General features: G+C 38.0%; 1 protein-coding gene across 1 annotated transcript in view; it reads right to left on the bottom strand.

Moving 5' to 3' along the window:
• Positions 1 to 1,753: 1,753 nt before the first annotated feature.
• The window catches only part of LOC309672608 (aldehyde oxidase 2-like), a gene marked incomplete at its 5' end in the record, with an annotated part of 48,618 nt that continues 25,809 nt past the window's right edge, over positions 1,754 to 24,562 (bottom strand). Inside the window, 15 exons of the mRNA XM_082484149.1 lie at positions 1,754 to 1,931; positions 4,522 to 4,689; positions 6,540 to 6,728; positions 8,057 to 8,122; positions 9,098 to 9,212; positions 10,125 to 10,177; positions 10,532 to 10,606; positions 11,345 to 11,473; positions 12,371 to 12,466; positions 14,606 to 14,833; positions 16,122 to 16,313; positions 16,881 to 16,967; positions 20,767 to 20,854; positions 21,535 to 21,668; positions 22,827 to 22,951. Coding sequence (XP_082340275.1) covers positions 1,878 to 1,931; positions 4,522 to 4,689; positions 6,540 to 6,728; positions 8,057 to 8,122; positions 9,098 to 9,212; positions 10,125 to 10,177; positions 10,532 to 10,606; positions 11,345 to 11,473; positions 12,371 to 12,466; positions 14,606 to 14,833; positions 16,122 to 16,313; positions 16,881 to 16,967; positions 20,767 to 20,854; positions 21,535 to 21,668; positions 22,827 to 22,951 — 1,799 coding nt within the window. The 3' untranslated portion in view covers positions 1,754 to 1,877. The remainder of the gene's footprint in view (positions 1,932 to 4,521; positions 4,690 to 6,539; positions 6,729 to 8,056; positions 8,123 to 9,097; positions 9,213 to 10,124; positions 10,178 to 10,531; positions 10,607 to 11,344; positions 11,474 to 12,370; positions 12,467 to 14,605; positions 14,834 to 16,121; positions 16,314 to 16,880; positions 16,968 to 20,766; positions 20,855 to 21,534; positions 21,669 to 22,826; positions 22,952 to 24,562) is intronic.

The raw sequence follows: 24,562 nt of genomic DNA on the forward strand, positions 1-24,562 counted from the left end.
CACAATTAAATGAAAAGCCAAGAATATAAATCACAGATTTTGAAAACTGCATTTTAAGGAAAGGAACAGAAAGACATGATAGTTCCTGCTGTCAGCTCCGTGAAGTATTACGAAATTGCAAAGCATATTGCCACTTGAGCTTTTCCCATTAGCTGTAGTCACAATTTACCAATAGAAATGAAAAGGAAAACTTTACCAACAAAATCTAGCAATTTCCTCATTACTTGTAATATTGATTTATTTGTAAAGGAATAAAATCTTGTTGTACCTCTACAGATTTAGATTAAATATGACTTATATGGGGTGTGTGCAGGTCACACTCTTTTTGATACCATGCTAAATTAAGCTTGCACTCTTGCCCTTAAAATAAATGAAAATAGTCTAGATTTGTGTTTTTGTAAATGAGCACAGGATCCAAACTAATGCAATACCTGTTGAGTACCTCTAGAGTTAGTTCTTAGGCTAGTGGTTTAGGTACACAATGATGTTGTCAAATGTGTTCTTACTGTTAATTTTATTGCTTTGAACTACCAAATGTGAAAGTTGAATATTCATTTGTATGTATACCTATGTTGGCTCAGCTCAGCCATTTCATTTTCTCCCTCTCAAACACCTTTGCAGTCTCCTCTCCTCATGGGGAAATGATCCATCAAGATTCATACAGCTGCCACTGCATCACTTTAAAACCTCCTTTCTAAAACAATGTCTGTCAGAGTGCCAGTAATGTTGTTTGGTACAGATGAGTTAAACTGTGAGCTGGCACACCTTTTTTTAACAGTGAACTTCTATTGTCATTGTTTCTCCTTAGCCCTGCTCCCCTCCACATTTTCATCTCAGTCACCTACTGCACATCTGTTACGCATACCTGCTGATGGTTGCAATGGGCAACCACATTTCTAAATGAATGTTTTAGATAAGAAGACCACGAGGTTTTATAGATGTAGTGGTCTGTCTCCCAATATCTTTGCTCACTAATCTACATCATCCCAGAAATCCTCACTTCTGTTATGAACTTTGCTCAAAGCTGGTACTGGGAACCTGTCCTGCTATTTAATCCTCCCTACCTCCAGTACATCTCCCTCACCTTGCGCCCTCTCCTTACCTACAGATGAATGCATCAGCTATGTCCTACTTCACCATTTTGCTGGAAAGAAGGAGCAAAATAGTGGGTAAGGCAAAGGAGAGGAGGGCTGAGCACTAACAATGCAGTGAATAGCAGTGATTACACTCCAGCTCTGGGAAGGGGCAAATTTGATAGCTTAGTTGTTCAGAGGGATCTAATGGTATGGAGCAGGCCTGAGATGGGCCGCCAGGAAGTAAAGAGCTATAGTGTAGTATTACCGTGGTTACTGTGCTAGTAATAATATATCACTGTCTAGAAAACATTTGGCAGTATGTACTTTTAGAATGTCTGTTCTACTGTAATATTGATACATTGCCCATCACTAATTTGTACCGTGTATAATTCTGATCTTTAAGATTTTCATGTACTAGAAGAACAGAAGGAGTGGATAACATCAGTTGTGAATCTCAAACTGGTTGTAGAAGTGGCAAAATGGTACTATTTGTGATCTGCTCTTCATTGCAAATATTTTCAAAATTGGATGCAAGTTCTTTGAAGTTCATCGGGTAACCCCAGAACTATTTCAGTGTAGTATGGATCACAATTTGATTTAGAAAGAAATATATGTTTCAAAATGGGAGGTCTCTTGCTTGGGAGGACAATAGAACTGGTGCTTATATCTTGTTCTACAAAGACTGATATAAATGCATATCTATGTGTGTAAATATTACAGTTCTACTTTCTTGCTGGAATGCTTTCAGTCAGTAAGTGGCTAAAGGAGTCACCTGGTTGTTTGATACTTAGGAAAGCAGTATTAATCCATATTGATGGCCCATGTCTTATAGGTTCCAAGTTTATCTTTTGGAATCTGAAAGAAAATATAAAATTCCATCATTTTGCTAAAGGGAAAGAAAACTTGCTGTAATTCACAAATGCATGTTCCTTACCAGCCATTCAAATGTCATTGCACAAACAAATCCCCACTTTCTCATGTTATAAAAGGTTGTGAAATCAATGAACTTACCTCTAGTCAACAGTGGCATACTTGTAATTGAAGAGGTAATTAAGCACATACCTCGATAGCACAGGTAAGCTCACATCCTGAAAGGCTCAGATTAGAGGAACTGACATATGAGGTTCCATTATGCAACATGGTTTAATGAAACTGCATTAAATCACGGAGGCCATGGTGTTTGCAAGAAAATCCTACATTTCTGAGGGCATTCCTGGAGACAGAACATCAAGTCCTGATGAATGGATAACAACTTCACCTTTATTTAAATTCAAAGTTGTTACCAAGTGTTTGCACAACACCTAGCCCACAAAGGTTCTTGATCTTGGTTATGACTTCTATCAATATGAGAAAGTCTCTCACTGTGAAAGACTTGACCACTGGATATCCTGCACAGAAGGTAACAGAAGTGGATGGATGTGGAGTTCACAGCCCCAACCTCCAGGCAGGTTGAGGTCAGGGGGTCTCTACCTGGCTACCATTAGAAGAGAGAGGGGCCCCCAGATTTGCCTGACCCTACTCATGTCACTTTTCATAGAGAAATTTTCAGCCTAGGGTACAACACAGTTGCTCAAACTCAGGTCTGTGGGGCTTTTTAAGTTGAAAGCTTTAATTAATGGACCTCGTCACACTTTGGTCTGGTGTTTCTTATTTTCCAGGCCACCAAACTGTTTGTTTAGTTTGCCTTCTGACTGGATTGAGGGGAGAATGGCTGCTATACTCTTGCTGTTTATCTGTTTGATAATTGCTCCTATACTTTACTCCTTTCATTATTTTTTTAATTATTTTTTTCTTTTTCTCTTCAACTTATAAACAAACAAACTTTGGGTAAGTGACAATGTCTTAAGCTATTCCAGATACATCTACTTTTACAGTGCCAAAAGGATGAGTACAATGGAAAACCTGTTGAAGTGGGACTGAAACTATTAAGTTAGAAAACAATGTCCTCGTTCCTGTCTTGCCCTCTTTTGTGAAGAAACCCTTGCGTGATCATTGTTGGCTAGGACAGATAGGAGGAGAGAAGTTGGCTCCTGCCTCATAGTCTTACAAAAATAAGTACTCTCTGGCAGGTTGCTGCTCTGTCCTGCCAACCCCTTCTAGTGAAGGAAGTGCAAGATACAAGAAGAGCAGACTGAAGGTATTACTCTGGAAAGGAAGACACAGAGAACTACAAGGGTAAAGGTACATTTTCTTGCCATTCTCATTTTGAAGGAAGCAGAAATAAAGCCCATAGATGGTTATCCAAATAACTTCAGCGACCATGAGGGAAATTTCAATAAAAGGGCACAGTCCACCAATTGTGGGTACCTGTTCAATCTGTGTGAGAGGGAAGATATTAGAAAATAGTGGTATGTCAAAACCAGCCAAATTTAGCACTGTGTTGCACTTCCAGAGTGGGGAGCTGTACTGTTCTCAAACCTACACGTCAAATCTACAAAGTAATTACGGTGCCTGAGATAGGCAGAAAATGGGCATCTTGCATGTTTGTCAAAAAAAAAAAAAAAAGGAAGATTGGTGTATCTGAAGTCCATTGTCCTTCTTAGACTCCATCATTTCAGTGTTTGCTGAACGTCTCTTCATTCCAGAAAACAAACAAGAGAAAGCATGACTTGAAGGTCAAGGTGGAGGGCTCTTATAAACCCAGCTGGAAATGGATTGTACCATGGGAAGAATCATTGCTAGCCTCTGCTTTTTTTTGTAAAAATCAAGGATGTGTTCACTCTAGCAGCTCTAGGAATACTTCTCAGATCACGACACAGAAAACGAGCTTATAATAAGTAACTGGGACCTAAACAGTTTAGGCCTTTACAGTGAATAACTTAAATTTGCACCCTTAGATTCTGTGGATGCCACTGTCAATGGTGATGCTTGCATGGAAACATAAATCTAATTTTTTTTTATTTGGGAGTGCTCCTGTGCACACAGCCTGTGTTCTAACCCAATATTATGACAAGACCTGGGTGCATGTCAGCCTGTATTTCCATCTCCCTGGTTTTCAAGGAAGAAAAGAAGGAATCTGGGGTAGCTGGTTCGAAGTGGAATCAGTCTAGACCAGGAGCAGAGGACAAGTGGTAGAACACACTTACTTTGTGTCTAGGCACAGTCATAGTTCCTAATAGAGATGCAAATAAAGTGACACTAAAACCAAAGTCAGGCTATAATCTGAAAACTACTTTCAAGAGCTTTTAGATTAAAAGAGATACATGAATTGGAATCATTACCACTGAGAAAATAGCATAGGTTCCTCAGTTCTGGACTGTCAGTTCTTGTTACTCCATCAACATAGCTGAGTAAAGTGCCACTGATTAAAGTACAAAGCTCTGCTAATTGTCGTATTATGAAGAAAAGAGATTTAGCTCACTGATTAGTCTACATGCACTATCCATTCAGATTAAAGAGAATTGGGGAGTTGGCTGGCTCACTTAAGAAATGAAAACACCCTTACCATCTCAGTAAAGACATCATCACAGGCCATTCGAATCCGCTCAACAGTCAAGGGGCTGTTCAGTGTGAAGTCCAGGGGCAGTCCTCTTTCTTTCCGTGCAGCAGCCACAGCATCTCGTATTGCAAAGAACACGGAGCTGCCCAAGAAGAACCCGGCCTCGCCCACGCCCTGACAGAGGAGAGAGGGAGCTGGAGACACTGGCCTTAGAAACTGGCAGCAGAGTTAAAGCAGCACATCTCTGCTGCAGTTATCTGAAATACTGAGCTGGTGTGATTCAGTGTATTTGGTCAAGTCCAGCATATTTGGATTCAACAATTTTCCTTGGAACTCTGAGAACTTTCAAATTGGAAAAACATCCAAGGACCAGGATTTGGATGATGGGGATAATTTTAAAATTCACATTACAGCTAAACTATCAAAAAAGCTTCCTGCTGGGACTTCAGTGCTCACATTATAAAGCCATGAAATAACTCATGACTTCTCACATAAGCTACCTTTTCTGTATCCAAGTGGAATTAATTCTACATGATGAAACAGGACAGACACCCATCCCCACCACCCCCTGGCCCTTGTTGCATGGATAAAGTTTGTGTTGTCTAATTGTGATAAGAAATGTGCTCTTTGTCTCTATCTATTTTCTTCATGTGGAAGAGCTTGTTTACTCATTTACACTTACATAGTGTAAATAGGCCATAAGAATATGGAGTGGATTTTCTTCTGGAAATTCCTATTCCTTTGTGTACTGGTTTTAGCTGGGATAGAGTTAATTTTCTTCATAGTAGCTGGTATGGTGCTATGTTTTGGGTTTGTGATGAAAACAGTGTTGATAACAGAGGGATGTTTTAGTTACTGCTGAGCAGTGCTTATACAGCATCAAGGCCTTTTCTGCTTCCCAGACTGCCATGCCAGTGAGAAGTCTGGGGGTGCACAAGGAGTTGGGAGGGGGTACAGCTGGGACAGCTGACCCCAACTGACCAAAGGGATATTCCATACCATATGATGTCATGCTCAGCAACAAAAGCTGGGGGAGGAAGAAGGAAGGGGGGGACATTAGAAGTTATGGTGTTTGCCCTCCCAAGTAACCATTATGCGTGATGGAGCCCTGCTTTCCTGGAGATTGCTGAACACCTGCCTGCTGATGAGAAGTAGTGAATTCCATTCCTTGTTTTGCTTTGCTTGTGCACACAGCTTTTGCTTTATCTATTAAACTGTCTTTACCTCAGCCCACGAGTTTTCTCACTTTTACCTTTCCAATTCTCTCCCCCATCCCACCGGGGGCAAGTGAGCGAGTGGCTGTGTGGGGCTGAGCTGCCTACTGGGGTTGAACCAGGACACTTTGTCATACCTGCTTTAGATTCAAGGCTGGAACAGTGGGCGTTCCTGTCTTTTAGTAGCTAGAGGCCTAAACTCCCCAATAATTCCCCTTTCATTTTGAGTTGCTTTTTTTTTTGCTTTTATTTTGAGTCTATGAACAGTGCCCAGTTCTAGTAGTGGGTACCTCCTCAAAGGATGATGTACCCCTAGAAAGAATGGTGCTCTGCCATGGTTAATGGAAGAACTGGGCTCTATTCCCATGCCTATGATAGGTTTCCTGTGTGATTCTAGAAAGTCACTTAATCTCTTATGTCATGACTTCTCAGCCTTTAAAAAGGATTATAATATTTCTTTCTTCCATCCTTTCTCCTGTCTAGGAAGTTTAAGCTCTTCAAGGTAGACTTTTTCACTTTTGATGTATAGCACAACGTGTAGGTACAAAAAAGTTTCAATTTTGATTAGGGTTTCTAAGTGCTACCGTAATACCAATAAATTATAGGAAGAAAATTAGTCCAAACCCTCAGAACATTGGTGTTTCACAATTTAAGTACAATTTGTTCCATGGCTGAAACTGGTTGTTTGTTGTTTTGTTTTTTTTGGGGGGGTGGGGGAGGGAGGAGAAGTCTACCATACCCTACAATCACTTACAGTTTTGCAGCAGAATCACCTGGTGTGCTTGCAAACAGTAAGTTTGGCGTGTTTACCTTGGAAGAATAGATAGCAATTGAGTTGCGCGAGTTTGGCAGTAAATAGACATGGAACTGCTCAGGAATGTCACAGATGGCAGGGATCTTATATGTATCTGGGCCAACAGTGAGCTGCTCTCCTTCTGGGGAAAAGTAGATTTCTTCCAATGTATAAAGACCAACTCCCTGAATGAAGGCCCCTTCAATCTGAGCAAAGAAAAAAACAGTGAACTTTTACATCTCATTCAGTCATTTTAAAAGATAAAAACATATATACAATTAGACTCACTTTCTAAGGTTACACATGAACTGCCACCTTGCCTTCCAAAAGCAGAAATTAGCCAACATAGACCAAAATAGGACCAAGCTGTCCTCATCAGACTTATACGAATATTTTCATTGGCTTGAGTTCTACTTTTCCTTATTCCTAGCTAAACTCACTGTAACTAGTACAGTTACCTCTGATTCACTTTGGCAAACTGGAAAATTGAGTCAAATCCACTGACTTCAAGCTTATTGCCACAGGAACTCCAGTGAGGAGATAGTTGCCCAGGGACTATGACATATATAGTCTGCTCAATCTGGAATTTGCTTAAAAAGATTTGTGGATAGCTAATGAAATTTATTCTAGAGACAAACATCTCAGACATAAATAGCTGATAGGTTACAAGAGACTGTCCTAAAGTAGGAAGGAACAACTAGTGAGTAGACACGTGGGCTATGACAGGGGTGACGTGAACACTGGTGCAAGGTGAACATAGAATTGAACTGCTAAGAAAGAACGATTTGACAAATTCGGCAATTCTTGGATGTGCAAAATAAACATAATCTTTTAGGCAAAGGACAAGTATTTGAGGATGAGCCTGTAATAGGATAAATAAGCAGGATAAGAAAGGCTTTTACATTTAGGTCATATTTTTAGGAGCATTTCCTTTAATTCTGCAAAGAAATGTAAAATATTTTTTACACTATGAATTCACCACCACTTTCTTATTTACAAACTACTAGTGAGTGACACCACTTTTGTCACTATTCAGTTTGTCTGTAGGTATAGGTAGTTGAATTCATAATACGAAGCTATGGATGTAACAGACCTTTAAAGAGAGGTTTGTTCCATGTCAATCTCTTTTTCCATTACATTTGAATTTCTTATCAGAGCTGAAGTCAACAGTGTTCTGCAGCTAGTTAAGATTTAGCCCTCAGTCCGTAATTCTAGGGTAGAGTAAATTGGTCAGGAAAAAGTCATAAGGAGATTCAGGGTGCTAATCCCACAAGACATTTCCGGTCTGTTGGATCTTCTCTTCTCATCACTTCTCAGAAGATGAATAAGACGTAGAAAATTTAACCTAGTATTTTTTATAGCTGTAAATAAAACCAAATACTAGTACATTGTCAATCCAACATCCCCGAGTGTTAATGGGTAGTGTCTCATAGGCTTCGGTGGCTATTAAATTGACCAATAACAGCAGTCATTTAGGCACAAAGAGGAATGTTCACTGACATCTAATATAAAGCAAAACTATGGAAGTTCATACCTGTCCTATATCTATAGCTGGATTTATGCTAAAACAGGCATCCATGACAATGTCTGTTCTGACGTTCTGTTAAACAAACAAAAGGTGTTATAAAGTTATATTTAAAATACACAACAACAAAGGGATCCTAAACAATATATAGTCTTACCCATGAAAGATGTATCATCACAAGTGTTACAAATTTATTCTGAAACAAGAAAGTTACTTGAGACAGGCTGTGTTGATGGACAGTTTATCTAGATAATGCATTTTTGGTGGTTGCCTGAAACTTGGAATATGATGTGCACATCCCATGAATAACAGGATGATCACGAATTCAAGAATGGCTTTGTTGCTTGTTCTTCTACAGAATCTGAATTGCTTGAAGTGATATTTAGCTACTTCCTATGCTGTGAGCGTGGAAGCACAGGCACCTGAACAGAAGTTCAGGGTGGGGACAGGGAACGATATCTACTGGGCTGTCCTTATATGAGGTCCAGTGTCTTCTCCTAAATCCCAGCCTGGTGGGTTCACAGACCTCAGGGATTTTGGAGTCTAACTCCTCATGGGCTACTAGATGTCTGGCAGTCACTGCACCCAAATGTGCTGCCCCAGTAGCTAGAAGACATTGGGTTGGTCTCCATACAATGCTGCTGAGAGCTATCCCTGTGCTAAATCCCCTTTGCAACAGGTCATGTCATGTGACTATGGCTTCACCTGTTTTAAATGTAACTCTGTTGAAAAGGGGACTGTAACTTATGATGTGGTCTTGTCGTTGAAGACCTGTAGGAAGATGTTCAGAAAGTCTAATTGAATTTCAAATCCATCATATGTGGTAGAAACATCAGACCTTTATTTTCTGCTGTTCTTATAGTGTTTCTTATTCTTATGGTTAACATCAGACTTCTATCACAAGAACTGGCATTTTGTTGAGTACATCCAACGGACTATGTCTCTGTTCTTAGTCAAAAGACGCAAAAGAAAAAGATTGTCATATCAATGCAATGATGGTGAGAAATTCACCCAACTCTGCTTCCAATTCATTGTATTTTTTGACACTACCTTGTGGGCTCCTGTTAAACAGTCAATTTCTACTTCAGAACACGCAGCTCCAAAGAGAAAATATGGGAAGGCATGGCCTTTCTTTGTGTCCCAGTTCATGTTTGTAACATAACCTCTGGAGGAAGTAAGAATATCCCTCAGATTAGACGAATTTGATCAAGATGCGCCCCCCTCTGCCTATCCTTGTCCTCACTGTTGAGACCACTACAGGAATCATGGAATCGTCTAGGTTGGACCTTTAAGATCATTGAGTCCAACCATCAACCTAACACTGCCCAAAACCACCGCTAAACCATGTCCCTGAGCACCATGTCTATCTGTCTTTTAAATACCCCCAGGGATGGCAATTCCACCACTTCCCTGGGCAGCTTGTTCCAATGTTTGATAACCCTTTTGGTGAAGAAATTTTTCCTACTATCAAATCTAAAGCTCCCCTGGTGTAACTTGAGGCCATTTCCTCTTGCCCTGTCTCCTGTTACTTGAGAGAAGAGACTGACCCCCACCTGGCTACAACCTCCTTTCAGGTAGTTGTAGAGAGCAATAAGGTCTCCCCCAAGCCTCCTTTTCATATAACATGATATATCCTAAACTCTCTAAGCTAAGTATTTTCATAGGATCTCTATAGTCAAAGACAACCTAGGGTGTAGCACCACTGATAAATATATGTTGTGTGGGATGGTTTGGGAGGATAGGAGAGTTGCAAACCATTATGGCCATGGAACAAAAGTCCTTGTGGGCCTCCTGTGTCCTACTGTAGTTGACCTTGGAGAAGACTCTGCGCATCAACTATTAAACTAGCCAACCAAGAATATCAAGTGCTTCTGAAATCAATATGGGTTGAAGAGAAGAATTCCTCTTGTCTAAACACTGCAGTCTCTGGTCCAGGCAACTTCTTAATTGTTTGTGTGCTGCATCTGATGTGGCCTTGAGAAGGTTGAATGGGGACATTCTTATCCTTCCTGCAACTTATTGACAAAGTAGCACCTCCGATGACAAGAAATTAAAAAAGACTAATTGTTTTCCTTACTTGAAATAGCCAGTAGCTGAAAGACTGATGCTCTGCTTGTGAGCCTCACTGATCTGCAAAAGGTATACTCATTATTAAAGAGAGAAAATTAAAAATTCTTTATCTCATATTTAAAGAGAAAGCGAAACTTTAAAAAAACATTTTTAAAAAAAAGGAGCCCTGAGTAAAAGCTTTACATTCCCTTGTACTCTGAACGAGTGTTTAGGAAGGCACACATTGCAAGAACTCTAAAGTTGGGTAGATTTATTTGGACATTATGTTGCACCACTTGCTTTCACACTGTTTCCTCTCCTCCAGTTTACTTCACACAAGGAGGCTCCTTCCTCCCTCCAGAAGAACGGCAGCTTTCACTCTGCACTGATGGGTTAATCATAATCTAATAGTAAGAAACAGAGAGAGACATTTACCCAGTCTTCCCATTTGCCATTAGGATTGTCTCTTCGTATAGTGTCCAGACGCTTCCAAAGGATTTGGCAAGCATCCTAGGGAGGAAGAAGGTTGGGCATCATTGACCAATCCACAAACCCAAATCTATCTGTTGTTTTCAAAGCAATATAAGTTCTTTCTTGGTGAAGCTAGTTTGTTAAATTCATTCTGAGAGTCATAACTCTGTTCATTTACCTACAGTTTACTCTGGTAACTGCCAGTTAGAAAGCAACACTTTGCAAAGAGCAGCATTGGCATTTGCTCTAATGTAACTGAAGTCTTCACATACTAGGCTATCACTGAAACCACCAACAAAAAGAAGATAAAGGACCTGACTCTCCTATTTTTATTTACGAGATAGAAAACCACTGACTTGAATGTTTTATTACAAATTAAATGAAAGCAGAATTGGTGTCAAAGCACTTAAGTGGATAAGGGCATTCCAGTCTGATTATTAAAAAAGTACCTGAAATATAACTTATGCTAAACTTTCCTTTAAATTGTGTTTAAATACAGAATAAAGTGAAAATCCATAAATTTATCTAGTGGCAATCTAAAAAAAACACCTCATTTGTAAATCTTATACGGTAAAGCCAAAAAGAAGTGACCCTTTTAAAGTGTTCTGTAATTTGCCTTGCTTTAAACTATGCATATAAAATAGATTTAGCAAAAGAGATTTTGAGATAAAAGAATTCACAGCTGCTCAAAACCAAAACCAAATTATGAATCCTCAGAGGGACATGCGTTATTCAACAGAACCACCGATTATGTGAAAAAATGGTAATAAGTCTAACCTGGACTGCTCTTGCATTGATTTCTGTTCCAACTGATCCTGCTGTGTATTTGCCATTAGGTACAGTTGTTGTGCTTGTTTCACAGAAATGTATATATGACAATGGTATCTTCAGTTCACGACTGACAATCTGTAATAAATTAAACAAGAAGATATCCAGTCCCACTTGAAGATGCAATCTCAAGTCAGGAACTCATCTTGCCATTCATCTCTCTATGTATACACACATGGATAAATGACCTAATTCAACCTTAATACTATGACTAGGACAAATGCAGAAGTCTTCCTTAGCAATTATTCTGTTAAAAAATATTATATAAATAAACTCAGATAACAAAAGATAAGATAAACCAATATAATGAAATATTATATGTTTTGCCTCTAATTAATTGCTCTCCCTAATTAGCTTTTGGTTACATATGGAAAATTTTTAATCAAGTTTTAAAAACAATGACTCATGGATTTTCAAATCTTATCTGTATATTTTATTGTCTAACTATCTCACTTGAAATGGCTTGATTAGTTTGCGTTCCCACTTTTTTGTTTTTCACAGTGTTCTAATATTCAGGTGTTCATTCAGCTCATTTTGAAGGAGCAGCCTCAATTTAGCCCCAGAAATGACCTATTTGGCACATAGTTTTGTTTATCACTATTTACACCAGAAATGTATAAAAATTAACTGATGACATCATTGGTGTTGGATACACAACAAAGTTAAATTTTCAGCACTTTAACTCCCTCTGAAAAAAAATGTTGAGTCATTTTTGCATGTGCTCTCTGTACCTTATTTATCCTGATAACAGTGATGTTTCCACAAAGATGTTCATCTCCTTTCCAGGTCTTGAAAGATCACTTTGATTATAGCTTATATTTTTCCTAAGTTCTATCTTCATCAGTAACTTAGAAGCAACAACCCAACATTAAAGTTAGCTTTCTTATCTCTATATTTGCCTATTGCACTTCTTTCTGTTGGCTCAGTTACCTTTCCTGTTGTATTTTGTTTACCCTCAGATGCTAACTCACTCACCTGTAACATCTTAGTGTGAATTCCTTGTCCCAGTTCAATTCCACCATGAGTGACTAGCACAGACCCATCTATGTAGATATGGATGAGAGCTCCAGCCTAGAGAAAAGCCACAGAAACTTAGTAATTTTCTTACTGCACTGAGCAAAGGCGCATAAGAAAAAGAACAAGGCAAAACCAGATTTCATTCACAAGAATCAGTATATTATTAAAAGGGAGTGGAAATTCTCCAGCAGCCTGACAATAACAAATTTCACTGCTCTAAGACAGGATAGACTCTAAATGAGCTAGTAGTTATTCACAGGAGTTCTGCAGGGATCACAGTAATTAGTTAAAATAACAGAAAAGCATATTTTTCTTCTTGTGAAATTGGGTGAATTAAGAACATGCTGCCTCTAGTTATGATGTATTTGTAGCCCCAGATACTATTCCCTCCTCATCCACAATAAAAGGAGGACAGAGTAGAATTTGAACCTAGAATCAAAGGCATTTTGGACAGATGGCAGGTATTTCCTGCTATGAACATCTACAGAACTTTTCTTTTAGAACAAACAATAGCAGAGTTATACTCTTGTTTTTCTGAAGCTGAGTGATTAGTCCTAGTCCTTTCTGTTTGCATGTATACATACAGGGTAATAATAAGCTGATGTTCATAGTATATAATTTTGATGGAGCAATGACACAACTGCTTTTCCATTCTCTCTCATAGGCTGTCAAGAGGATGGCTTAGAACCTCATTCACTTTCTGTTCGTATTTTGGTGCAGCCTTGTATTAATAAATAGCTATCTTAAACAGGGGAAATGCAAGAAGCAGGCAGGAATGGAAGTGATTCATAGTAAAATCCAGAACAAATAAATTCCCAAGGAATGGTGATGAAAGAAATCAATCTCATACAAGCCATCCACTCCTATGAAGGAAAAAGTGGATGTGAAAGAGAACTAGAAATTCTGTAGAGACATTTTGCTGTAGTGTGCAATCAGCTACCAACACTCAGAGAGCAAACAGTAGAGCCTGAGAAGTGTTGTGAAATACAGTGCCTCCAGGACATCTTCTTGTTATTAACTCTACATTGAGAAATAATGGTCATGTGATCTCTTTGGTGCCAACTTGTGAAGTATGCAATCAGATAACATTTTGCTGATGTCAGTTAGAGTCTTAGCTGACAGAGTCAAGATTAAGCTATAAACCTCCAAGATTTAGATCTAGATTTCTGGAAATTCAATGCAATGCCTGACCTTTATTTTGAAGGTTTTGGTGAAATGTAACTATTATTTATGCCTTTTTTTGACCTTTTGTATCAGATGAATTGTGATTCCTAGATTCAGTGTTTCTTTACCACAAGAATATGAAATATATTAATGTCTCTCTGAGCTCTTAATCTACAAACTTGTGCAGAAACAATCAAGAGATGGAACAAACAACTAACATATGGACAATATGGATTTATTTTTTCATACATTGAACTCTCATAAACAAATAAAAATGTTTGGTCTTTTAACCTGAAACTCATTTGAAAGAATTTTTGCTTCAGGGCATGAATTAAAAAAAAAAAAAAAAGAGCTGGAAAATTTCCCCAGAAATACCACTATCTTAAGCCACAGAAAAATCCAGTAGCAGAGGTTAACCTATCCTATAAATGGGACTATCCACACTATAGGGGTGATAATTTTTCTCACTATGGACCAGATTATGGAAGGTTCCAAGTTCCATGTTTTTCCAGTGAATTATTTAGCTTTATGCTGGATAAAGATAACATTTTGGGAATTAGAAATTCACATTGCAGTCCTGAGTAATGTGCTCTAGGCAATCCTGCTTTAGCAGGGGAGTTGGACTAGATGATCTCTAGAGGTCCCTTCCAATTCTGAAAAATCCGTGATTCCGTGATTTCTGTGAGTTGAATAATCATAGAATGGTTTGGGTTGGAAGGGATCTTCAACCCAAGGGAAGATCATCTAGTTCTTCCTCCACTGCCATGGCCAGGGACATCTTCCACTAGATCAGCTTGCTCAAAGCCCCATCTCATACTGAGCAAGCATTTATAAAGACATCAGCAAGACAGAGTGATATTCTTTCTGAAAGACAGTATATCTCAATGGATGATATTTTATGCTAGTCCAGCATGTTGGAATTATTTGCTCTTTCTCTTTCCTTCCTGCCTGTAGAGATTATACTTCCTCTAGTTATGAAGAGGAAAATAGAGATCTTATATCATAAAAGCACTATTTCAAAGAGGTTACCTGATGAAAATAAGTTGCATTAAATCCAACAGAAAACTTCATGGGAATGATGGCAATCCCTTTCTTTTTCCAATAATTTTTCATGTTAAAGTCTTCCACCATTGCTTTTCTGCTGTAGTAGTCAGACTTATCCAAACATTCTTCCCAACATTTCCACAGATTCTCTGCATCAAACTCATCTTTGAAGGATGTTAGGTTAACTCCTTTGTACATGTTTATTTCCCTAACCTAAACAGCAAACAAATTTACACAGTGCTGAAAATAAACATCACCTTATAATATATTGACATATTATATGTAATATAATATGTGAGATAATGATTTAATGAAATAATTAATAGTTATCTTTAATAAACATAATGTCATATCCTTTTCTCGAAGGAAATCACTGCTCAAATGGCCTGATTTTTTTGCTCATGTCAAATGCCTGTGAACTGAAGTGGTGTCAGTGGGATTGTTCACATGACTACTCAATGCAAAGAAGGTTGGTAAACTCAAATTGTATATAAGACTAGACAAAAAACACAGAAAAACATGGAGCCCGGTGAGAAGCTCAATAGCAGTGAATGAAGAGTATAATGGATACCTGGTAAATCTCAAGGAGACTTTTGAAAGTGGTGAGAGAACACTTGTGACATGTAAGGAAACCTTAGAGCAGCTCTGGGCAAGGCCCTAAGTTGACATGAGGAAATCAGTCAAAAGTGTGGAGCAAAGCTTGGGCTTGGAGATAGCAGGTGGATAAATAAAAGCAGAAGTTAAAAGCTAAAAAAAATGTCTAAAAAAACCCTGTTTGGCCTTTGGAGATGTGTCTGAAAGCTTTCCTGAAATGTGGTAGTGAACAGCAAGTAAATGGGAGAGGGAAAAGATTCAAAGAAATAGGGAAAAGACATGATGGTTGGCATCCTAGGAAAGTAAAATGATTTATAAACCATAGTTTGGATATACAAGAGGTTGGTACGTACGAAAGAGGAAAAGCTTACACTATCAAGGCAGTGTGTAAGGATAGATCTTGAAGAGTGGAGACGAAATGGCAACAATTAAAACTGTTGGGAAACTGTCTCCGAAGGCTGGGGAGAAGCCAGAAGTGTCAACCTGGTAACTGAGATGATGGGAGCCGGCTAACTAAACTGTTGATAGATGGATGGATGGATAGAAAAGATGGAAAGTCCAGTTCTGAGAGGCTGAGATGCAGGTGATAGCAGAACATACACAAAGTGATCTCAAACTGGTCAAACAGTACAAGAGATTATACTGTTTTGACTGAAACTGGTCACATGAATGGCAGTCATCAAACATTTTGCAACATATCCTGGGCCAGTTTTCTCCACTCTTATCTGTATTGTATCAAATATTATTCCATGGAAGCCTAGGTGCTGAATAAAGTACCATCCAGCCCAAGTAAAGTTAGTAGATCTGGTTCTACAAGAACTGGCTTAAGCACAAGGAGCTTCCAACAGTCTAGGTCCTAGAATTCTCTGTTATCCCATGTTTTATTTGGCAGTGTTAGTTCTTTTACCTTCTCATGTGGTATGCCAGTCTGAGTCGCCACAGCCACAACACAGGTCTCCACAAACAGACCGGCTTGGGGAAACCCAAATCCTCGGAAGGCAGTATTAGAAGGCAAATTAGTCTTGCAGGCATGACCCCTGACTCGGAGATTTGGGATACTATATGCATTGTCCACTTTCAACACAATGTACTCAATCACCTGTAATAGGAGATTATAGTTGTTAAAATGGATCAATTTCCTTTAGAAGGGAAACCTGTGAAAGACATTCAAGAGACCAATGAGATATAATTCTTTTAAGGAAGAGCAGAACTACTCTCAGGAGGCCTGTTCTGCTGTTTCTTACACCAGTGTAAGTAAAGAAACTGTTTAAATCAGAGAAAGTACGTTTAACTCATAGGAATTACAATAGCATAAAGAAGAATTACTGAGGGAAAAATCAGACCTTCAGTTTTGGTGAAGTGAAGGAATAACTTTATGACAATAGACTACCTAATAAAAATTCTTGTCACTCTGTCTTCACTGAACTTTTAAATCTGAATTTTCTATGTCCGATATCACCTGAGAGGAAATATTGTACCTCCTTAATGATACTCTGTAATCAACATCTGGTCCACAGATGCATTTTTATTTTAGACAGATGAGAGTTGTGCTTAACAAGAATAGACATATTCTTAAGAGAAATAAATTGTGACAAAGAGCTGTTTTTTGGGTTATTTTTGTGGCCAGTTCAGTCAGCGTAAGTGGTATCAGCAAAGAAGGACTTACCAACTCAGATTCATCTTTTGTACAGCCACCATTTATATAGCACTGAAAATCTGCGGCTATGATTCTACCATCATTCATGAATCCAACCTGTAATACAGCAACTGATGCATTAGTGGTCTTTTCTCTCATGTATTTCAAACTTCTCTTTAGAAATAAGATCACCAGTTAACAAATACCACCTGAGCTTCACACTACAGAACACAATGGGATTTTTTCCACTGAACTGGAAAAATTACTGGGTTGGTTTCTGTCTATAGGATGGTATCAGTTTGGATCTGAATATGCAAACGGAGAGCAAAATACATATAAAACCCACAAATCGTCAGAATATGCCAGCTGCCCGCAAAGCTATTCTCCCATGTAGACATTGACTATACACACACAGAATCGGAAAGCTTTTTCGCCACAAATATAGAGACCACAAAAAGGATGACAAGATCACTAAAGAAAATATTAACCATGATTATGATTATTCCGCTTTCTGAAGTATTCCTTTTGTAATCATCTATCATCCTGATGATTTCACCACCTAGACAACATAACAACATGAACCAATGATGCATATATTTTGCAGATTATGTGTTCAGAAGTATCCACCAAATTTGATTTAATTCTAGTTCTGGTTCCTTTCTCCTTAACTTTTTTTTAAACAAAGTAATATATAGGTTTATATTTTTAATAGTTTATATAATAGTATTTAAAGGGGAAACGATAATGAAAACTGTAAAATAACTGGCAACCAACTTGTTAAATGATGTAAACTTATGCAGATCCATCAGGATTAAGGACAAGAAAATAAGAGATAATGAATATTATTGCTGGCTAAATCCTGTATAGCTGCATGGACAGGATAAGAGATGGGACTGATTGGGAGAGCAGTTTTTGCTTACTGTAGTTAAGCAATTAATGCAGGTTTTGCAGTTATTACATTTAAGTAAAGGGAAGGTTAGAGTTGGGGTTAGAGTTAGGATTAGGATTTGAGAGATCAAGATCAACATTCTTTCTCCTTCAAAACTGTAACCATTACCCAAACTTTAGGAAAAAAATGGGAAGTTATAACTACATCAAAACAAAATCTGAACCATAAGTCTACAGGGACTTATTGAAAATTCTGTGAGAAGGATAATTCCTCCATGTTTTTTTTTTCCTCCAAAAGCATAACCTTAGTCATGATTCATAATCTTTACCCTAGCTTTAAGATAGCTAATTAATGAATAATGGCACCAGAATGAATATGATTAATTGTTTCTTCTGAATATGATTAATTGTTTCTTCTGCTCTAAATCCATACCTAAATATTTAGCTCCATGTAAGATTGGACAGTAAGATGGAGCTCAGGGGCTCAGGAAAGACTGTAAAAAAAAAAAAAAAGAATCAAACTTCACACTTTCCCTTCCCCCCCAATATCCTAACCCTAGCTTTTACAATACTCTGGTAAACAGTATCTGCATGAAAACTAAACGTAAAGCATGCCTCCTTTCCAATACCTACTCCCCTCCAGGCTCAGGTGCTAATGTAACATAGGAAATCAAACTATAGAATATTTCCTCTCAAAAACAGTAACCTTAATTTTGGCCTAGCTTCTAGAATCCTCAGGTAACCAGTATGTGTGCAAAATTTAAAAAAATGCTAGAACTTCCTCCAGAAATTCTTGCTATTGTCTATACATGACTCAGCAAACTTATCTTTGCTTGTTTACTTTAACATACTTCTAAATCTAAGCTTTGCCTAAGCAATTCTGGATAAGTGATATCTGAATCAAAGGTTTGAAATATATGTCGAATATAAGGTATGACTTGGTCCTCATCATAGCTTAAAGGTCCATGTAAAATTTAGAAAGAAAGTCCTTTTGCTTTCATCTTCCTAGGGACATAGATGGGTTCCCTAATGCAAATCTAAACCTATAATGGGGATTCTCAGTTAAAAGATGACTGAACCAAAATGAAACATAAGCCAAATTCTGCTTTTCCAAGATACCTATCATAGTACTTCAGGGACCCATGCAAGTAAAAAAAAAAAAAAAAAAAAAAAAAAAATCACACTTTTTATTCAACCCTTGACCCTAGTCCTGACCTTAGAAATATTTTATTTCTTCAGCAAAACTAAACATAAGCCAGGAACGTCTATCAACTGCAGCCCTCATCCTACCTCTGGTACCTGTGTAAGACTCAAAAAAGATCCAAGATTCTAATTTCTTGTTTTTCCTAAACTTTACTGTAATGCTAATAGGGCCGAAAATATTGCCAGTGCCTTCATCAAAATTAAACAGGAGAGTTCCCTTCATTCTTTTCATGATTCCCAAGTGCCTATGGAATAACTCAGGGGAAAAATATCTTAGCCCTTGTTTTCTTCACTTTGTTTCCAACTTTAACCCTAACACTACCATCAGTGATATACACATAACAGGAAGCTGCATGAAAACTAAATATAAGCCTTTTCCTTTTCTAAAAGCAAGGCTTATCAGAATTTTGAAGTTTGTACATGATACAGCAAAAAATCAACTTCCATTCCTTCTTTTCCTCATCTCTGCCTATATCTGCAATCTAAATCCTAATATTAATAACACCACTGTTATCAATATCTGCTAAGAAGTTTAAATAAACTGTTCATCACTTAAAACATCACCATCACCTCAGACCAAGGACAAAACTGATTATATTAGGCCTGTCTTCAAATGTGTCGGGTAACAGCTGTATGAAATATCTTGGCCTGGAAGTTTTGGGTGATTGATATACACATATGCAGTATATGCAATTACTCAGACCTGTGACCCCTGCAGGAGTGAGAAATAGACCAAAATTCTCCTTCCATTTTTTTCTGTGGCCATAGTTCTAATACTATTCCTAGTATCAAATATATATAGATGACCTATATATGGTACAGCAACTCTTCACTCAGCTAGCCCTCATCTTCGTTCCTGAAGTCTATGCAAGGCTCGTTAATAAACCAACTGCTTAACTACTTTTCCCCAAACCACAATCCTGCCCCTAACAACATATTTTATCCTAGATACAACCATAATCAGGTAATGGATATGCAGAAGAATATGAAATACATATGCTATTGACATCTGTCAGTCACAATCCTGTTCCTTGTCTTATGGTTACCACCAGATTTAACCAAAAATTAAACTTTTCTTCTTTCTTTTCCCAAACCAATTCTAAACCTAGTCTAATCATAGGCAGAATCTAACAGTATCTTTGTGAGCAATATCTTCAGCAAAATAAAAGATATATACAGTCTGTCCCAGAAACAGTTGTCAGCCAAACTCTACAGCTCACGCAAGAGTCAATAGGAAAACTAGCTCCTCAGCCCTTCTTTATCCGAACCATATTGAACCGTAAACCCTGTCCTGGAGGGTTTTAGTATGTGCATATCATACACAAACAAAGAGAAGGGGTTTTCCCCTGCTACCACCAGTTGCCAAGCTGACTTCAGTGCTGGCATTGTCTACCCACTTCTTTTTAATGTAATGATTTAAAAGTCAAAAAGAAGAGTTTTGCCACTAGCTGAATCTTGCATTGCATTGCAGGGCTGCCTTCATATCTGAGAAGTGGGTCATATTAATTCTGACTTATGTACTTGTCATCTGGGGATGCGGTAGGCCTGCTGTTAGCAGTATTTTGGAGTAAGAAAAGGGATGGATAGCTCTGCTTTTTCTGGATATTGCATGGGCTGTAGGAATACGATGATAGCTGTTGTTTTGATTCACAGTATTTGTCAGGGTACTGTTAGGACTCGGGCAAGGTTGGTACTGGGTTAAGATTTCAGAAGAGAAGGAGTTTGGTTTCTTGCTGCATCTTGCTAGTCAATGAAACGATGCTGATTTGCCCCAGAAGAAACTATCACCCAGAAATTAAGCAAAATACCTTCTCCTCTCACTCACTTTATATTTTCCAAAGAAAGGGTGCCGTCCACCAGTGATTAACATATCCATATTTCTTTCAAGGGCAAAACGAACTGGACGCCCGGTCCTAAAGTGAACATGAAGAAACACACTTTTATTACAGCCTATTCATGCAGATTGCAAAGACATTACATGTAGATGGTCAAACGCCTAGAGGTGGCAATAAATCAATCCATTCTATGTTCTAGTTTCTTATTATCTACCATGCCTGAGTTTAAGCTGATTCATCAGATTTAATTTTCTTTTTTTTTTTTTTTTTTGGCTACAGAAACAAAGTAGAGGAAATAAGCTTTTCAGCAGTTTCCCTTTAGCTTCTCAATAGGGGGATGCAAGTTCCATGAAGCATGCACAGGACATGGCAAGGAAGCCAGAGTAAAGGACAGCTCTGGCACAAAGGCCTGATGTGAGCACAGCTATGTATTAGGATGAAAAACCACTTGCACTGAAGATGTGGAGTGAAATTCAAGCCACTGTGCGTGGGAAAGGCCTGAATGGCTGGGACATCAGCCCTGAGAGAAACTGTATGTGGCCTTTGTTTTGGTTCTCAGATAGTAAATGAATTCCATTGTCAAAAGCAGAGAATTTTCAAGCCTCTGTCCAAGACATACTGCCAAAGAGATAAGAAAGATGATGTCATCAAGATAACTTCCCGAGTAGGGTTCAGGACTGAAGTTCCTTTTTCATTCAGTCTTGTCATTAATTTGTTTTAGTTAAATCAGTAAATTTGATTTAATTAAATCAACTTACTTGTTGGCTGCCACTGCTGCAATTACAGCAAAGAGTGAAGGTTTAGTAATCTTCCCACCAAATGCTCCACCAACACGTTTCACATGGCACATGATTTTATTGGACTGGAGATTTAAAGCTGAAGCCACTAATTCCTGCAAAAGTGAACATTCAGGATTTTACCGAGAATTGTTACCTACCAAAGTACATAAAATAATGCCTATTTTCCATGGCTAACCATATATTAAAAGCTAACAGGTCTAAGAGTCCTGGGCAGAAAACTAGAGTTGCTACAGAAACAAACAAACAAAAAATATTTCAAACAAGTAAAGATGCTAATGAAAGCACAATCTAGTCTTTAAAGAATAGTGGAAATGTAAAAATAGCTCCATAAATTTGTTTGATTATCTGATGCCAGATATGATAAACTCTACATAGAAATGCAAGCTTCAGCTGCGGCTGGAGATAAAGCATCCACTAAAATGTCAAGCCGAGTGATCGTTTACAGCACACTAGACAGTGTAGCTAAAATACTGATAAACCATTGCCTGCTTAAAATATCTCTGACAGTGCTTCCAGAGATGCAAATAGAGGTTTAACTTGCTGGGCTGACAGTGAAAGCTTAAAAAATGCAAGACAGTGATAAACTGCAAAAGCTAATCCAAAACATGTAGAAATTGACATATATTCTTTGAAACTGTTGTTTTCTATAGGTCTACAATCCAATACTGATGTTAGCTAGGACCTGTTAAATTTCTTTCCACGTAATTTCATGATTCATATGTTATTATTTACATATTATTTTATCATTATTTACACATGATTATGACCCCATAATCATCAATATAACTACTCACATAAGCAACACAACTTGTGTGAGTACTCTTTCTAAAGCCAAAGACACTCATTGCTGTAAAGAAGTGATTGTCCAGGATTGTACTGAGGTTTCTCACTGATTTTAGGAGGATTTGGCCAATATATCCGGGACAGAACTAGTCTTTTCTCAACAAGAAGATTACAGACATATTATCTATTCAAGCTATCCTTTGTTCATCCCATAGTAATACTGTTAATTTGTGTCTGTACTGCATTGGGTAATACAAATAACACAAGACCTACCGTTATATTCAGCTTCATCATTAGTAGTCAGGCCTCTTATTTTCATAAAAAGATTCAGATCAGTTAATCTCAATTGGAAACACCATTAGGGAGTTTCAAGAGAAGCCCAGAAGACTGAAAGCAACTTGGGGCCACACAGTTCAGCTTTAAGGTTATTTAGGTAAGAAACATGTATCATTAATACTTTGTTTTACCTGTACATCTGTTGCATGCTGAGTTGACACATACACATCCATTTCTTTATCCTCAACTCTTGGAATAACAAGCACACTGTTTGTTTCCAGGTAAAAATGTTCCTGTCCTCCCATGTGTAATTCACCTGTTATGTAAATAATGATAGGAAAAACTGAACTGGATTTCAAATGAACGGCAAGGAAATTTATATTTGCCTATATGTATATATATCAGGGAAAAAGAGTTTTGTCACAGTAGAAAAAGGGTTTAATTTATTTTTTATTTCTTTGTATCTGAGATTGACACCTTCTGGGACCTCTGTTTATTGAGAGGAAATTATTCAATCACTTAATCCTTGTTTAGTTTGATGGTTTTGGTTTTTTTTTGTTTGTTTGTTTGTTTTTTTCAGGATAAGATCAGTATCAATTTAATATCTCATGCTTTTTCTTCTTTAGGATGTTATATCTCTTCTACTATAACAGGATTATAATGTCTTCTTCTGAATCATTCTGTGACATGACATTTGATGGTGAACAGTTGGAAAAAGTCTAAAGAAAAAAATCATCAGAGATCATAAACCTACATAGAGAGACTGACAGAATTGAGGGGGCTCAGCCCAAAAAAGTGAAGGAAGACGTGAATCCTGAAATCCATGGAAGGCTGCTGCAAAGAGGAAGAGAATAGCCTGTGCTACATGGTCACAGTAGAGACAACAAGAAGCACAATAGTACTTAAATTGCAGCAAATTGTTAGCAACGAAGATAATCCTTCTAATGATAGGAGTGGTAAAGCACTGGAAAAAATTGCCTGGGGAGACTGCAGAGTCTTCATGCTCAGAGGTGTCCAAGAGCAACTTAGATAAATCTGATCGTTCTTTCAAACATGATACAGATAGAACCGATGTTGGAAAAAGGAAAAGGGGCTGATGGTCTGCTATGTTCCCTCCTGTGATCAAGCAGGTGTCAATTCATGTGTAGTTAGTATTCAGTGAAGAGAAAAACTCAGCTGCAGAAATTTGAGGAGTGATAACAGCAGAAGGTACGTGTGATAATATATGACATGAGAGGACAATCAGAAAAGCCCATAAGCAGGATACATGAGTCATCTAAGCATTTATAAGGTGCTCATTAACAAATTTCAGAGCTGCATTCAAGTGTTAGAAACACAGAATTAGGGGAAGTATTAAAACTGGCCAAGCCAATGTTAAGAGAAGCATACAATTATATCATATACCTTAATTTCAGTAAGTCTTTTTACACTGTCCCATGGACTACTCTCATAAGCCAGTTGAGAAGTACAATCCAGATAAAATCAAGCATACAACTGATTGAAAACTGCACTCAGAAAGCACTTGAGAGGATTGGCTGTCAAGCTGCAAAGATGATGCATGTAGAATCACAGAAGAGTTTCTTCTGAGTCTAATGTTGCCCCATGGTTGCTTTAATAACTGATGAGTAAACTAGGAATAATATCAAACTAGAAAGGGCTGCAAGCCCTTCAGGTTCAGATTTGAAAGTGATTTTTCTACATTGGAGAAATGGCCTAAAATCAATGTCATGAAGTTCAGTATGGGTAAGTTGCAGTACTTTAGATAGCACTATTGAACAAGATCCAAGCAGGGATTACAGAGGAGTACAACTTGACTGTATATCCACAACTGATAACACCACAACCACCTTTATCTCATTCTGTGATACTAACGTTTTATAGAATTTCTGGGAGATTCCACTTGGCATTGGTGAAACCTAATCTGAAA

This window comes from Vanellus vanellus (genome assembly GCF_965231255.1).
Source record: "Vanellus vanellus genome assembly, chromosome: 5".
Lineage (NCBI taxonomy): Eukaryota > Metazoa > Chordata > Aves > Charadriiformes > Charadriidae > Vanellus > Vanellus vanellus.